At 44.9% G+C, this 16,182-nt stretch overlaps 1 protein-coding gene across 2 annotated transcripts in view; it reads right to left on the bottom strand.

Annotated features, from left to right (window-relative positions):
* The window catches only part of ME1 (malic enzyme 1), a 353,342-nt gene that overhangs the window by 318,667 nt on the left and 18,493 nt on the right, over positions 1-16,182 (bottom strand). The window contains exon 1 of one of the 2 annotated variants that reach the window (XM_030555826.1): positions 10,885-10,945. The exons of the other annotated variant lie outside the window; for it this stretch is intronic. Coding sequence (XP_030411686.1) covers positions 10,885-10,887 — 3 coding nt within the window. The 5' untranslated portion in view covers positions 10,888-10,945. Of the gene's footprint in view, positions 1-10,884; positions 10,946-16,182 lie in introns of those variants that run through there. 2 annotated transcript variants of the gene reach the window in all.

The following is a 16,182-nucleotide window of genomic DNA, read 5'->3' on the forward strand; positions in this document are numbered from 1 at the left end:
CCCACTGAATTGCTGCCGAAGACTGAAGCAGCGGTGGTAGAGCTGCAGATCGCGAGCGCGGCTTTTTTTTTCTCTTCTTCTTCCCTCTCCTTTTTTGCTGCTTGGGGTGGCAAAAATCTGGAGCCGGCCCTGGCCTCGGGTTTTAAATCAACAAAAATAAGTTTCCTAATAAGTCCACGCACATGCCCTGCATCACCTTGTTGTTTCACCAGAGGGCCACCAACGTCTCCAGTTCCTTCTCCACCACAGACCTATCAGATCTGCAGCAGAGGGGAAGGAGGGTGGGGGGTTTGGAATACAGATAGGGACCACACATCTCAAAGAACCTCCAGTTACAGGTAAGCAACTGCCTCATTTTCTTCTTTGAGTGATGGTCCGGTCCCTATTGTATGCCACTGTGGTTGATTAACAAGCAGTACCTGTGTAGCAGGAGGGTGTGAAGAGAGTGATCGGACTGTAGAACAAACAAAACATCCGTCACAGAATCATGCGCCAGAGCATAGAACGCAGAAAAGGCATGTACCAAACTCCACGTTGCCACCTTGCATACATCTGCAAGGGACACATTTTGGAGTGCAGCTGTGGTTGATGTTTGCGCTTTCATGGAAGGGGTCCGAATCCTGTCTGGTAGGGATATCCTGATAATTGGTGGCAGTGCAAAATGCACCCTGAGCCTTAGAGATTCTCTGGGTGGAAATTGGCTTGGTCTTTAATTTTCTGCTAGGGCTACAAATAGTTGGGAGATTTCTGGAAAGACTGTCTGTTCAGGTAGATAAGTGTATGGGTTGATAGAGGTGGAATGGGAAACCACTTTGGGTAGGACTTGGGATGAAGAGACCTTATCCTTATGAAACTGGTGGAAGGGAGGTTAGCCATCATGGCTCCAGTTTGCCAACCCTCTAGCTGGTGTAATGTGATGAGGAAAGAGACTTTCATGGGAATATGAGAGAGAGCAGGAGGCCATAGGTTCAAAGGAGGTGGTTGTCAATGAGGTGAGGACTAGGTGAAGACCCACTGAGGAGCTAACAGGTTGACTGGGTGGGTATTTCAATAGAAGGCCCTTCCAGAGTGGTAGAGTTAAGGAGGTTAAAAAAATGAAATGCCCATCCCCTGGAGGGTGGATGGTGCTAATGGCAGCTGTCATGCCCTTAAAGGAACTGAGGGCAGTCCGGAATTCTTAGATAGTGGAAATATTCCAGGGGGAGTAGAATGCCCACAGCTTCAGGGAAGGCCCTGCTGCGCTGCCCAAGAAGTGAATTGTGTTTATTTGGCTCGATATTGAGCGTGTTTGAAAGGATACCTCACACTGCTAGGGAGCACTCTTGCACTAGTGGAGGTGTTGTAGCAGGACAGTTACCTGCTCCTAGAGAAAAGGCTAGGCTGATTGAAGAAGCAGCCACAGCTGGGGCCATGCCCAATCAGGCCATATCTGGTCCTGTTATAGTGGCTCATGGAGGAGCTGGGTCAGTCTCTCTCTCTAGCTTTTGAGAGGATGGACCTAGTTGCCTGAAGAAGCAAAAGGGTACATGGACAGAGCAGAGCTTGGGAAGGGGCAAGCTGAGCTGGGGAGATCAGCCTGGTGAACTCCCAGCCACAGCCTGATAGGAAGGCCTAGAGACGTACTGGGCTGCAGGGAAAGGAAACAGATCCAAACCCCCCTTGCCAATGATGAGTGGCCATTATACTGAAGTCTTCCCCAGTGGACACAGGCTAGACAATGAGTGGCAGTAGCCACTGAGGTGAGGGGGCTTAGAGGGCTGGGGGTTCCCCTGGGAGGGGAGATCCAGAGAGAGGGGGTGCTGCTGGGGCAGAATCCAGGGAAAGGGTCACCGGGTCTGAGAGGGACATGGGGGCCTGAGGCAGGTGAGTCACCAGCCAGGAGAGGGAGCTAGAAGCTGGAAATGAGCTAATTCCTAGGACAACAAGCAGGAGGCACCGTGCTGGTGAGTTCTCGCTATGCTACAGTGTCCATCCAAAACCAAGCCATCAGTTGAAGCATGTATGGGTTGGGGTGTCCGAGTCTGCCGTTATGTTGAATTAGCAGCTTTGGAACATCTGAAGCATGACCGGAGGGTGCTTCGGTCGGTATTCAGAGAAGTGGAAGCCAGAATTGTCAAGGCCAGAAGGGAGTGATCAGGATGCTTGTTGCTTTCTCTCACCTGATTTTATAAACCCCTGGCGGTAGGAGAGATGGCGGTGGGGGGAGAGTGCAGTTCATCTGGACCAAACAAACAAACAATCTATCGGGCATAGTCCTGCAAGTGAGCCCTAATTCCTCCTCTTGAGCAATACTGGGTGCATTTAGTGTTGGTGTGGGATGCGAAAAGATCCATTTTTGGGGTCCCCCATCAACCAAAGATGTCTGATTGCCATGTTGTTCAATCCACATTCATCGTCCACTGCAAAGTTTCTGCTATGAGCATTAGCAATCATGTTCTAGGTGCCTGGTAAGTAAGCTGCTGTCAAAAATGATATGATATGCAATGCACCATTCCATAGGCATATTGCTTCTGCACACAGAGCTCAGGATCTTGTGCCCGCTTGTTTGTTTATGTAGGAGATTGTGGTGGTGTTGTCTGGCATGAAGACGACATGCTGACCATGAATGGTTGGCAGGAATGTGAGGCAAGCTCTGCAGACTGCCCAGAGATCCAATATGTTTATGTGCATCCTGGTCTCCCGTGAGGTCCAAGTGCTTTGTGCCTGTGAGAGATGCATCCACTATAAACAGCACGATGGATGAGGATGGTAGGAAGGTCATCCCAGAGCAGACTTGTAATGGGTCTATTCACCATTGTAGTGGAGAGATGACTTTTGCTGGGATGCTGATCCGGGTGTGCATAGGTTGGTACAAGTGGGAGTAGACTCTTTGTAGCTATAGTTGTAGACAACGCAGATTCATTTGAGCTAAGGACGTGATGTATGTGTAGGCCGCCATGTGCCCCAATAGGGAAAGGCAGGTCTTGGCTGAAATTGAAGGACTTCACTGAAGTGATTAGTTCTCACATTGCCATGGGACAGATTTTAGGCAGATAAGCCTGAGTGGATGTAGCATCTATGTGAGCTCCTATGAACTCCAGAGACTGTGCAGGGCGTAAAGTTAATTTTTTGACATTGACTCCCCGGGAGGAAAGGAGTAGAAGCAGCTGAAACGTTGATTCCCAGACCTCTCCTTTGGACCATGCTGCTATCAGCCAGTCATCTAAATAGGGCTCTCTGACATCAGAGCTGAACTGCCACCACAGAGAACTTGTGAATACTCACAGGGCAGTAATAAGTCTGAATGGGAGAAACCTATACTGAAAATGTCAAGGTCCCACATTCAACCTCAGGATATACATCAGTTTAAAAGCAGGCATCTTGCATATCAAGAACCATAAACTACATGTATTTTTCTAGTGAGGGAAAGTTTGAGGTGGCCTGCAAAGGGAGTAAGCAAATGGGGACATTGGTGTATGGCATGGCTGATGGGTCTCTAATGACATCCAGAAATAATGTTTACATGATGACTGAGTGTGTTATGTGGATGGCTAGGCTATCAGTGTAAGCGGATGGTTTCTGTAGGCCTTATGGCGTTTTTGAGGAGGTTCATAAGTACATTGGTGGTATAGTTGTGGGGCCCTGTAGCACTGTGATTGGAGCGGGTGGTACAACTTTCTCTTAGGTGCTAATGGGTAGATGCCCAAAATTCTTAATGTGGCTGTAAAGTCCTTCAGTGAGTATAAGGAATCATCCATCTTCTGTTGAAGAGGCATGATTCATCGACTGGGAAATCTTCTCTAGTGTTCTGAACCTCCCTAGGGAAGTTTGAGAGGTATAGCCTGAATTCCCTCCACTTGATGATCCCTGTTGCCAGCACACACAATGCTATGTCTGGTGAGTCCACTGCGGCCTGTAGCACCAATCTGGTGAGTAACTTGCCTTCCTGGAAAAATGCCTGGAATCGGTTCTGATCTTGCAAAGTAGTTTGTCGGCAAACTGACCATTCGCTCATAGCTGATAAAGTCATACTTGGCCACCAGGGCTATGTAGCTGGAGATATGGAATTGGAGTCCTGCCAAGGAGACGACCTTTCTGCCTAGTCTCTTGTCCTCTGTGTCAGAGGGAGTGAGGCAGAGGTAGTGTTGCTTGGATGACCAGTGAGTTGGGTGGAAGGTGAGAGAATAGAAACTATGACCCATTGTGGGAGGACATAGCACCTCATTTCGACCTTTTGGAGTGCATGTTCATGTGGCTGGGGTGTGCCATACAGTGTGTGCCAGTTGTAGGAATGGTGTTGTTGATTGGCAGGGCAACACTCCCCAGTACTGATGTGTGCAAGATGTCAAGTAGGTGTGTTGACTGTCCTGTACTACTACTTATGGGATCTCGAGAGCATTGGCTCTTCTCTGCAGCAGTTCCTGGAAATGGCGATAGTGTCCGAGACAAGGAGGCTGATGAGATGGCCACATCTAGAGACAAGGATACCTCTCCGGATCCATTGGTACCTTTGGAGCTAGGCTGATTGGTGCATTCATCCAACGCTATTTGGAAGTCTCTACCTAATGAGGATTGTGGTGGCAACGCAGAGGAGTCCCCCAAACCGTTCAGAGGGTGAATACTGGGGCCATGAGTTCAACATATGGCCAACCCAGTTGACCCTGCTGATGTGTAGCCTGTGCCATGGTTGCCACATACTAGCTCTGCAAGTAAGACATGTGGGGGAACTGCTGTTGGAACCTTGCAGTAATCGTGCTTCTGGAAAGGGAGCAGTGGACCATGTCAGACATCCATATCATCCAAATCAGAGAGTCAAAGACCTCCACAAATGGCAGTGCAGACTGACAGAAGAGGAAGTGGCAGGAACATAGCGGGGGAAGGAGCCCTGCAAGCGGGGTGACTGGGATCAGGGCTCATGCCATTCTAACGCAAACAGCTCGGGGGGACCCAGAATGCATCCAAGTCTTCTAGGGGTCAATGGTATCCATTCCACTGGAGGGACCAGTATCAGTAACGACATCTGTCTGGTGACAGATGATTCAAAAGATGCCAGCGAGCTGAAGTAGGCAGAGTAACCAGGATCTGTGATCAGTAGCGATGGATCAGGTGATCGGTGTTGTCTTTTGTCACTCTCATGAGTCTTGGAATGGGTGATTCCTCCATGTCCAGAACTTAAGGATGGTGCCAAGTCTTAGACTTGGAGAAAGACTTACTGCACACTTTTGAGCATGCTTCCTTAGCCTGTGGCTAGGCCTGGTTGTGTGGGTCCTTAGCACTGGTTACTGGCAGAACTCAATGAAGGCTCCACAGTAGGGGAGCGGTCTCTGCTTGCTCAGGCAGATGTACAGGTGGGAGGGAGGCGGTGTTCCCTAGTCAGAATCTGAAACTGGGTTACTTCTTGAAGAAGTGAGCCTGGTCTTCTCGACCTACAGGAAGGAAGGAGAGGCAGTTACTGCACTTGGACACGATTGGTTGGATTCCCCCAAGCAGTAGAAACGAACTGGTGCTCATCGCTGATGGAAAAACAAACAGGGAACAGGAAGCACAGATTTTGAACCTTGCATCTTTGGCATAATCTAGTACCCAGGTCCGGGTACTAGGTGTGGGGAAGAGGAAAAACTGGTTTGGTGGGAAACACCACAAAGCAGCAGCCCAAGGTCCTAATCATTTTTTTTTTTAACGGACACAATTTAAACTAGAAAATGTAGAACAAAACAAATAATCTTAACTAAGAACAGTAACACAGTTTTTTTCTTCTAACATTTTGGAAAGTGCATCACACCCAGACAAGAGGACAGTAGCGGCTCCGACTTGGACCTTGCAGCCCATGAGAAGGAACTGGAGATGCCAGTGGCCACTGCGTCCTTTATTGCCTGAGGTGAAACCATGAGATGGTGCAGGGCACATGCATGGACTGCCGAACAGTACTACTTTCGAAAGCTCTGGCTCCGGGCCACATGTTGCATGCACATAACTAGGGCCCTATCAAATTCACAGTCCATTTTGGTCAATTCACAGTCATAGGATTTTAAAAATAGTAAATGTCATGATTTCAGCTATTTAAATCTGAAATTTCACTGTGTATAATTGTACGGGTCCGGACTCAAAAGGGGTTACAGAGCAGGGAGTTGCAAGGTTATGTGGGAAGGGTTGTGGCCAGCACTACCTTCAGAGCTGGGCAGCTGGAGAACAGTGGCCAAGGGATGTGCTGGCTGACCGCTGCTCGCAGCCCCCGTAGGCCTGGAGTGGCGAACTGCGGCCAGTGGGAGCCACAATTGGCTGAACTGCGGACGCAGCAGGTAAACAAACCACCCGGCCCGCCAGGGCTTTTCCTGAACAAGCAGCGGACTGGTTTCGAGAACCACTGCTTTAGAGAATACGGTTATGAGGCTAACTAATCACAAATGTTTGTACTTTGATAGTCCACATAACCTGTCTTGTCAGCTTTATATCTTTTACAACTTGTACACTGGTATAAACTCAAAAATCTCATAATCTACACAAGAAATCCAACAAATTAAAAACGACACAAGAAATCTTGTATCTATACAAGCAATAGTTTTAATTTAATCCATATTTCAGCTAACAAAATATTTCACATTTAGCTAAAAACTTTAATTTTAATACAGATTTAATTGTATTTAAATTATTTTCCATAGGTACAGAGAATCCAATATATGTTTCTAGATCTCCACTTAGGCCTCAATCCTGAAAAAATATACATGCTTAAATTACTACTGCAAGTACTCTCAATGGTAGGAAAGTGTTTTAGGATAGGTCAAAGTTTGTACTGTTCAAGTAAATATAAAATAGGGCTCTTTAACTATGTACCTCACAAAATAGAAAACCTCACACCTACTAATAATATAAACTTTAATTTTAAGTATTGTTTCAGCTCCAACTGTCCATTGTCATGGCTTGAATTTGCAATACAATATATTACCACTATTCAGTGTCTGCAAACTGTGTTCACTGCATATTCAGACTATGTCTACACTACAGCCTATGTTGGCATAACTTATGTCACTCAGCGGTGTGAAAAAACCCACCCCCTTGAGCAACACAAGTTATGCCAACATAAGCACTTGTGTGCGCAGTGCTATGGCAGTGGAAGAAGGTCTTCTGGAGTTCACAGAGATGATTTTACTATGCATACGGGAAAGGCTTCTCTCTCACATGTACATATGCCCTAAATTCAAATATTCTTATGCCTTATTGTAGTGTGAATTAGCTATACATATACATATACATACATTATATATATATATGTGCTAATGTGAAAAAAATACAAGAACCATAAGCTAGTGCAAAAGGTATCTGATTTCATGAAAGAATGTTCTTATTAATTAAATTTAATGAGCATTATTAAAATCCAAGCACATGGAATAATGGTGGCTCATACTAAAAAGACACCATAACAATAAACATTCCACTAAAAGGATTGGGATGAGTCTGCACTGTATACTGTAATTATCATGTTCAACCTCTAAACAGAAGTACATTTCTCAGTACCCTCTGAAAAACAGATTGCCAAGAATTTAATTTATATTTTGATATGTGACATTTGAGTAATGTCATAAAAAAAGAACAAAGGCAAGTTAATAAAAATATTACAGTATCAAAGAATGTTTTTAAATCTTTTCCAAGTCTTTTTCCTTTAAATACACACACTGTACTTTGTTAGCCTTTTTTGCTGTAACAAAATGCTAATATGAATACATAAACAGTTCACACCACATTGGAAACTACAAAAGAAAAATATGAAACACTCTTTCTGCATTTCTGTCTGCAGATAATTCTAGAAGTAGAATGCCTTACTTCAGCCAAACCTACAAATAAAGTATATTTTTTTGCTTGTCCTTTCAATTCCTTCAGGCCAAATGTCAGCAGGAAACTGAAAAATACAGATAGAGAACCATGGATCCACTCAGCCCATCATCTTTTAGAAGATATTATATATACAGAAATATTGCTGATTACTAGAAAATATATCCTTCCTAAATTTAAGTTCATTAAGATCCAGATTTAATAAAGGATTGAAGTACATGGTTGACTTTAAGTACCACAGTAGTTCCATAAACTTATGAGTTTACTGAGGTGCCTAAATCAAGCATATATATCAGTTCTTGGTTGAATCACAGTCTGATACTGTTATATGTAACTGTTATAGGTAGCTTCTTCCACGATGTTATAACCCATTATAGTTAGGGTGACCATATTTTCCTGTGCTGTATACGGGACACCTGGTACAAATTACTTGTATTCAAGCGGCTCAACAGCAAGCAATCAAAACTATGCAGTACAAATGTTCAAATTAAACACCAGTGTACTGTCAAAAAGAATACAGCATAGTTAGATTATTTTATCTTCTTATCTTTAAGGCTTTAGGGTTCACACAGGGAGAGGTGACACACACACTCCCATACACCTCTCTCACATATGGGGCGGGGGGAAGAGACTGATCAAACTGACCCTCCCTGTCCAGCGCTCTTCACACTCCATGCCTGGCTGGGCCCCCAGGACAGACTCGCGTCTCATGGTACCTGGCGCCTCATCTTCTCAAGGTAGGGTGATCAGATGTCCTGATAAAATCAGGACTGTCCTGATATTTAACCTTTGTCCCGCATCCCGATCAATGTACGATCGCGATGCCTTTTTTCCCTGATATTCAGGTAAGGAGGCGAGCGGGAGGAAGGTGCTGACCCCGTGGGTGCTCCGGCCTGGAGCACCCATTGGGAAAAATTGCAGCCAAGCTCCACCCTCTTCGCCGCCTCCTCCCCCTCAGCGTGCTGCAACCCCACTCTTCCCCCTCACAGCACTTCCTGCTGCCTAACAGCTGTTTGGCAGCACTTAACGCTTTCCAGGAGGGAAGGGGGAGGAGTGGGGATGCAGCACGCTCAGGAGCGGAGGCAGGGAAGGGGCAGGGTGAGGGCAATGGAGGGGTGGGATGAGGCGGTGAGTGGACAAGCACCCACCCGGCAGAGGAGAAGTTGGTGCCGTAGGGGCAAGTGGCGGGCGAGGGGGTGAAGAGGTGAGCTGGTGAGCAAGTGGGCTGGGGACTGAGGAGGGACGCAGCAAGCCAGCGGCAGGCCAAGGGATGAGGAAGGGTGTGTATGGGGGTGTGAGCAGGGAGGGGGCGGGACCTGGGCAGAGTGGAGGAGGAGCCTGAAGGAGCGGGGGTGGACTGTGGGCGAGGCTGATGGCACCCCAATGTGTCCCGATATTTTAGTCTGGTGATCTGGTCACCCTATCCCGAGGCAACATGTGGGGGAAGGGATGCGGGGTCACATGCCCCCTCCCCAGATTTCTGCCAGGGTTCACAACAGAGTGTGGCCAGCAGCAGCCTTTTGGCGCTGTGCAGAAGGGAACGGATGACCTGGCTCGTGTCTTTCTGCACAGTGTTGAAAGGTAGCTAGCACCTCCAGACTGCTACTGGCCACCGACATAACTCAGCTGCCTCCAGTCCCCCGGCTACAGCGCGGGCAGGAAGAGATTAAGCCCTGCGGATGCATTGTGCGCCAGGGCCCAGAGAACCTGGCTGCAGGGGCTTCAGTGAACCCAGCCAGAGAAATGGCTCAGCAGGAAAAGGTCCTAGGAGATGGAGCAGTCCCATGCTCCCTGGGGGCAGGACCCAGGGGAGGGGGGGCAGGTGAAGAGGGTGCTATGCCCAGGGGGCTGCTGTGGAGCCTGCAGGGTTGGGGCATGAACAGGCTGGAAATCACCCCCCCCCCCCCCACTCCATTCCAGAGCTTAGCTGACGGGCAGAGAGGCTTCCCTATGCCAGCACTGCATGGGGCTTTGGCACATGCAGGGTTTGGCTCCTCCTGGCCAGCACCCTGGGCTGGAGGGTCTTGGGTTTTCCCAGGGTACCAGCCCAGCCAGAGGCAGTGAGGGAAGGAAGGAGCCTGGCAGCCAGGCTGTTGGTGAGCTGAGCACTCTGACCAGGGGCTGGGTCGCTGCATAGCATTACACCTAGGGGGGTATAGAGGAGCAGCGGGGTTTGGGGGGTGAAGGGGCAAAGCAGGGAAAGGACATTGAGAGAGAGAGCATGTAAAGGGTCGATGGGTGGGCAGCAGGGGCGACATGTAGCTGGATGCTGCCTGGAGCCTGCCCGCACTCAGCAGTCACTGCAGCTCACAGAGTGCAGCCAGTGCCAACCAGAAATGGGGTTGGGGACAGGGACCTGCTGGCCGAGAGCTAGTGTGCTGCAGAGACTGCTGAGGAAACAGCAGGGGGAGTGGCCACCCCCACATACTACAGCTTTGCCCTGCCACCAGCCGTGCACACCTATCCCCATCGTCGGCCACTGGAACCCCCACACTCACAGCTGGTGGGTGGGTGGGCGGGCAGCTGCTGAGCAGGGATCCGGCCAGCAGCAGTACAAGCCAGTACTGATGGGGGGGAGGGAGGAGGAAGACAAAAAATATGGGACAATTTGCCTGTTTTTAAGAAAAATGTGGGACACCTGCAGGAGGGCTTAATACAGGACTGTCCTTTTTAAAATGAAACATCTGGTCACCCTAATTATAATCCAGGATTGTTTCCAAATTAAGTCTCAGTGTATGCCCTCAGCATTTGCTTAGATTATATTTTACTGCAATATTCCCAACCAAGCCTTTGTAGGGCTTCCTGAGATTAGGGTACCTAGATGTAACAAGAATGTATGTTAGAACTGGGTAAGCAGGTTGCAAGGAGACCATCTCACACCACCTTTTTTGTTATGCTGGTTTAATTCTTTTCTTATAAAATGTTTTCATCTTACTTTCTGATACAAATAATTCAGGATATCTGCAACAAGATAATGTTTGAATATCTTAGTTTGAGGCAGGCAACATTGCTGGCTCATACTGACTTTTTTTTTTTTTTTTTTTTTTTTTTAAGTATTTCAAATGAAAATCAGCTTACCATTCTCTTCTAAGGTCATTCAAATTCTGGCTTGCACTTCGTACTGCAAGAGGTTCACAATCTTTCATGAAAACTAGAACTAAGATTTGGGCAAACTTCAGTTTTGACAAAACTCCAATGCAAAAAAACCCACTTGGTTCATGTTCAAACCCATAAAATGCTCACCAAGCCCCCCCAAAAATTGGCAACTGTTTTATACAGCTCTTTGGGCAGAAAAAGTTGATGTTTGTTATGTTACCATAGCAGAGGCAACTGGCTGGCTTAGGTGGGAAGCAGTGCCAGTTCTCTCTCATCTTTGCCTTCTACAGTTTACAAATCTATGTTGATTTTAAGTTTCAAAATTCTTTAATTTAAAAGCAGACCAGCCATTGGCATGGCAATAGTGCACTTAGAGAATCTTGGGTTTGGATAAGATCCTGTTTCTGTCATGCTCTCAGAAGGTAGAGGTCAGATGTATCATACCATAACCCCTGTCTGCATAGTGTGGCACTTTGTCCCCCACTAGTGGCACCTAGGCCAGCTAAAGATTGATGAATCTGCCACAGCCTTGGCTAAGAAGCATGTGGCTTTTAGCTCATGCAGAAGAGCTGGGTATGGGCAAACTTTTTGGCCCAAGGGCCACATCTGAGTATAGAAATTGTATGGTGGGCCATGAATGCTTGTGAAATTGGGGGAGGGGTGAGGATTCCAGTGAGGGATGCAGGCTCTGGGGTGCAGGAGGGTGGGACTGAGGGATTCAGAGGGTGGGAGAGGCATCAGGACTGGGGCAAGGGGTTGGGGAGCAGGAGGGGGTTGGGGAGCAGGCTTCAGGCAGCACTTACCTCAAGCAGCTTCCGGAAGCAGCAGCAGCAGCAGCATGTCCCCCTTCTGGCTCCTACATGGAGGCACAGCCAGGCAGCTCTGCGCGCTGCCCCATCCACAGGTGCTGCCCCTGGAGCTCCCATTGGCCCCACTGGCTGGCCAATGGGAGCTGCAGGAGAGGCGCTTGGGGAGAGGGTGGCGTGCGGAGCCCGTCAGCCTCTACACATAGGAGCCTGAGAAGGGACGTACCACTGCTTCTGGGAGCTATGCAGAGCAAGCCTTCAACCCCGCTCCCCAGCAGAACCTTGAGGGCCAGATGAAAACATCTGACGGGCCAGATGCAGCCCTTGGGCCGTAGTTTGCCCAACCCTGCAGTAGAGGCTCATACACCAGGTTTCAGAGGTGCCAGGTTGAATCCCGCCTGCTGCTGATGGTCTGTTGACATTACAATATGACCCCACTTGTTGAGAGAGAGGAGAGAGAGAGAGAGACAGACACACACAGACAGACAGACACCCTTTTCTGTTAGTGATCAGGCTCTATTAACAGAAAAATAAACAAGCAGAAGGCCCTCCCAAATAAATCCCTAAGTTTTTATGACACTTGAATTCCAAGAAGGCTATCTGCCAGCCTAAACACACTAGTATTTTTGTTTCGGTTTGTTTGTTTTTTATATATAATTTATTAGTTGAAAATCTCTCTGCATCTTGTTTTCCCTTATTGGTGGGGGAAAAAAATATGCATGTCCTCCTCTATTACCAACCTATATGATCTCAGTTACTGTGAACTTAAAACAAACTACAGATCCATAATAAAAATATTTACATCCACTATTTTGCAAGTTTAATTAACATTTAATTCTGAAATCGTGAAATATTTGATTTTGATATTAGTCATTATGTATGTACCACACTTAAACCATTATCAAAACTATAAATGACAAATGCCTTATATGCATTGTTTTTGTAGCCATGTCAGTCCCAGACTATTAGACACACAAAGTTGGTCCAATAAAAATATTACCTCACTCACCCTGTCTCTCTAAATGCTTTATAGTGACAGACTTTAAAAAAGTTCAATCTATTCCTTTATCCAGAGAAGTTAAGAGGTCATTGGAGAGAGATTTCTGATAGTAAATGTCTTCTTAATTGAAGAGGAAAAGGTATAACACGGTCTAATGTTTGGAACTTGAAGCTACGCAAATTCAAGTAAGAAATAACGTACAGTTTTTAACGCTAAGGGAAATTACCCTTAGAACAACTTACATAGGGATGTTGTGAATTCTCCGTTACCTGAAGCCCTTAAATCTAGATCTGATGTCTTTCTAAAAAGCTATGATCCAACGGGGAGGGATAGCTCAGTGGTTTGAGCATTGGCTTGCTAAACCCAGGGTTGTGAGTTCAATCCTTGAGGGGGCTATTTGGGGATTGGTCCTGCTTTGAGCACGGGGTTGGACTAGATGATCTCTTGAGGTCCCTTCCAATTCTATGAACTCAAACAGAAGTTATGGTTCTGATGAAAAAATTACTGGGTGAGGTTCAATAGCCTGTGTTATGCAAAAGATCAGGCTAGATTATAATGTTTCCTGATGACTTTAAAAATCAATTATCTATGTAATTCAGTACTTTTCATTAAAATCCAATATTCCAAAAGATCTTCAGTTCCTTGCAGCGAGTTCCAAACTTTTGTTATGTAAAAAGTGTAAAATATTGATCTAATTTAGAGCTACATAACAAAACTAATATGAAACAAACTGTCTCTTAGAAGTCTATAAAACCTTATTTTTATTTCATGTACAAATTGTTTTTGTTTTGTTGAGCTAACCATTAAATTCAAGTCACATTATCAACTTAATATACACATTTGGCAGTCTCTAACAAACAAAAATGAAATCAGTCATGTTTTAAGCACAACAGTTCGCAATCTGACCTTACAGTAACAAAAAACAGATGCACGTTGTTCTGAATATTTATCTTAATTTATTGCTACAAAGTTTTTTTAAAAAATACAAAAATAGTTTCCTCCAGCTTCTTACTGATAATCAAGCTTTTATTTAACCTTTTAAAACTCAAATGTCATACAGTCTGAAAAGTTCTTTTGTAAAGATTCACCATCCAATCCCATTGATTAAGGACTGAGAAAGGAGAACTCCAGGGAAATCCTGACTTGACATTCCTGATGTTGCAAAAAGATCTCTCTTCATAAAAGTGTTGTGGAAGCTGTATTGGTCCCAGGATATGAGAGAGACAAGGTAGGTGAGGTAATATCTTTCATCAACAGACACTGGTCCAATAAAACAGATAAGCTTTCGAGCTACATGGAGCTCTTCTTTAGTCTGGGTAGCTGGTCTCTTTCACCAACAGAAGTTAGTCCAATAAAAGATATTACCTTACCCAATACGTCTCTATTGTCTTAAAAAAAATAATGAACCCATGTCAATGGAGACTGGCTAAATCAGTAGCATCCCCAATGAAATCAGTGGAGTTAAACTGCTATAAAACTGAACCTGATTCTACTCTTGGCCAAACTTATTTTTAAAGTTGGGAGTGGCAACATGAACTGTTTTAGCTTACAGTCTCATTAACTTTTTGTATTTGCATATTCCAACAGGGCTAGATGATAGATTGTCAATTCTATTTTGTCCAAAGGTGGGATAATTTCCAGATAAATTTTTATTGCCACTAGGAACAGCCAAAGCACCATTATATCAGACTCAGAATGCAATCCCTTAATTTTTTGCTTGACTTTTTCTTCTGTATCTTGAGGGATTCTCTTCCAATATCCATGTTTTCCCTGAGACTGGTTTTCTTCCTATAATTTTTCATCCACTTATTTTTTTCCCTTCTAAAACACACTTCCTTCATAACAATGTTTGGGTTTTGTGGCCTCTTTTTGTTCTCTTCTTACCCTATATTCCTCTTCCCCATTCCTGGTCCTCCCTCTCCTCCATCTCAATACACTTGGTCTTTTGGGGATGAGGCTTGGCCCTGTTATTTTTTCTACACAGGTGTGGAGTGTTTTGGAAAGTGAAATGAGAGTCATTTTCAGGCATAACCCTCCAAATGCAGGTGAGTGACACGCATGCATAAATATCTGATTTTTAAAAAACACATATGTGTAAGTGCATACTAACACATCCCTACACCTCTCCAAGAAAAATATGTACGTTCACATTTGCAACTTGATCAAGGCCTCTTGCTCATTAACAAATACAGTATTTCCTTTTCCAAAGTGTCCTCCTTTGCACAGCATTTAACAGTTCCCTTGCCTCTTCACTCAGGGGGACAACGTTATATTTACTTACAAAGGCCATTAGCAGAGACATTTATACAATATTAACATTGACATATTTGGCACCTTTCCCATATTTACTTGGATTGAGGTAAAATTTTAAATGTTAAGCTTATTCTTCTATGGTCTGTAAGTGCCCACTGTGAATCTCTCAGTTGAAATAATTGTAAAGCGGGAGAAAATCATTTTAAAAGAAAATGAAGTTAGATTTAATGCTCCACTTCCATTACTGGTATAACTGAACGGGATGGATATAGATCAGTATATTTAACATTGATTCTAAATTAGATCACAGACGTATGAATGTAGTATCAATTCCACTGACATTTTTTGTTACAGTATAGCACAGATAATTGGAGACAGACTGGTTTTTATTTTCAGTACTTTTATTCATACACACTATTTGGCAAGGTACTTTAAACACTATAAATCAAAGAATCAGAGCTCTTTTCCAAGAACATATTGCCAAATGTATTCTGTAGCTGAATTCTGATTCTTGGAGATTGCAGAGTATACATACAAACAACATTTCATTTAAAAACTGAGCTAGTGATATTTGGATCCCTCTTTATACTTAAGGAAAAGAGCAGAACATGAACCAAATCCTTCACTGATCTTAAGCTAAACACTGAACAGAATTTTGCTTAGGGCAGGTCTACACTACAGACTTATATCGGCATAACTACTTTGCTCAAGGGTGTGAAAAATCCATACCTCTGTGCAACATAGTTATATGACCTAACCCCCCCGTGTAGACAACGCCATGTCAATGCTACCGCCACTCAGGAAGCTGGATTAACTATGACAATAGGAAAAGCTCTATCATCACTGTAGTAGCATCTTCACTAAATTGCTACAGTGGCACTGCACATTGTACATGAAGACAGGCTCTCATAAGTACAATCAAATTCCACCTCTTCCCAAAACAGCTAATGACCACTTCAGGTTTCAATGAATAAGATGTATGGTTATGATAAAGATTTTTTTTTGTCAGTCATATATTGATGGTAGATTGTACAAGTAATTGTCAGCAAAAAGCATTTCTACATTGTTTCACAAAATGTCAATCTGATCTTGCACACCTAACAAACTGATTTAAATATAGTCTTTATTTTAAAACATTTTTGCTGTTAACAAGCACGTTATCTCTGGAGACACAAATCCACAGTTTGAGAACTGCAAAACTAAGCGTCTCTGATGGTATCT

This window comes from Gopherus evgoodei, chromosome 3 (assembly GCF_007399415.2).
Source record: "Gopherus evgoodei ecotype Sinaloan lineage chromosome 3, rGopEvg1_v1.p, whole genome shotgun sequence".
In the NCBI taxonomy this organism is placed as follows: Eukaryota; Metazoa; Chordata; order Testudines; family Testudinidae; genus Gopherus; species Gopherus evgoodei.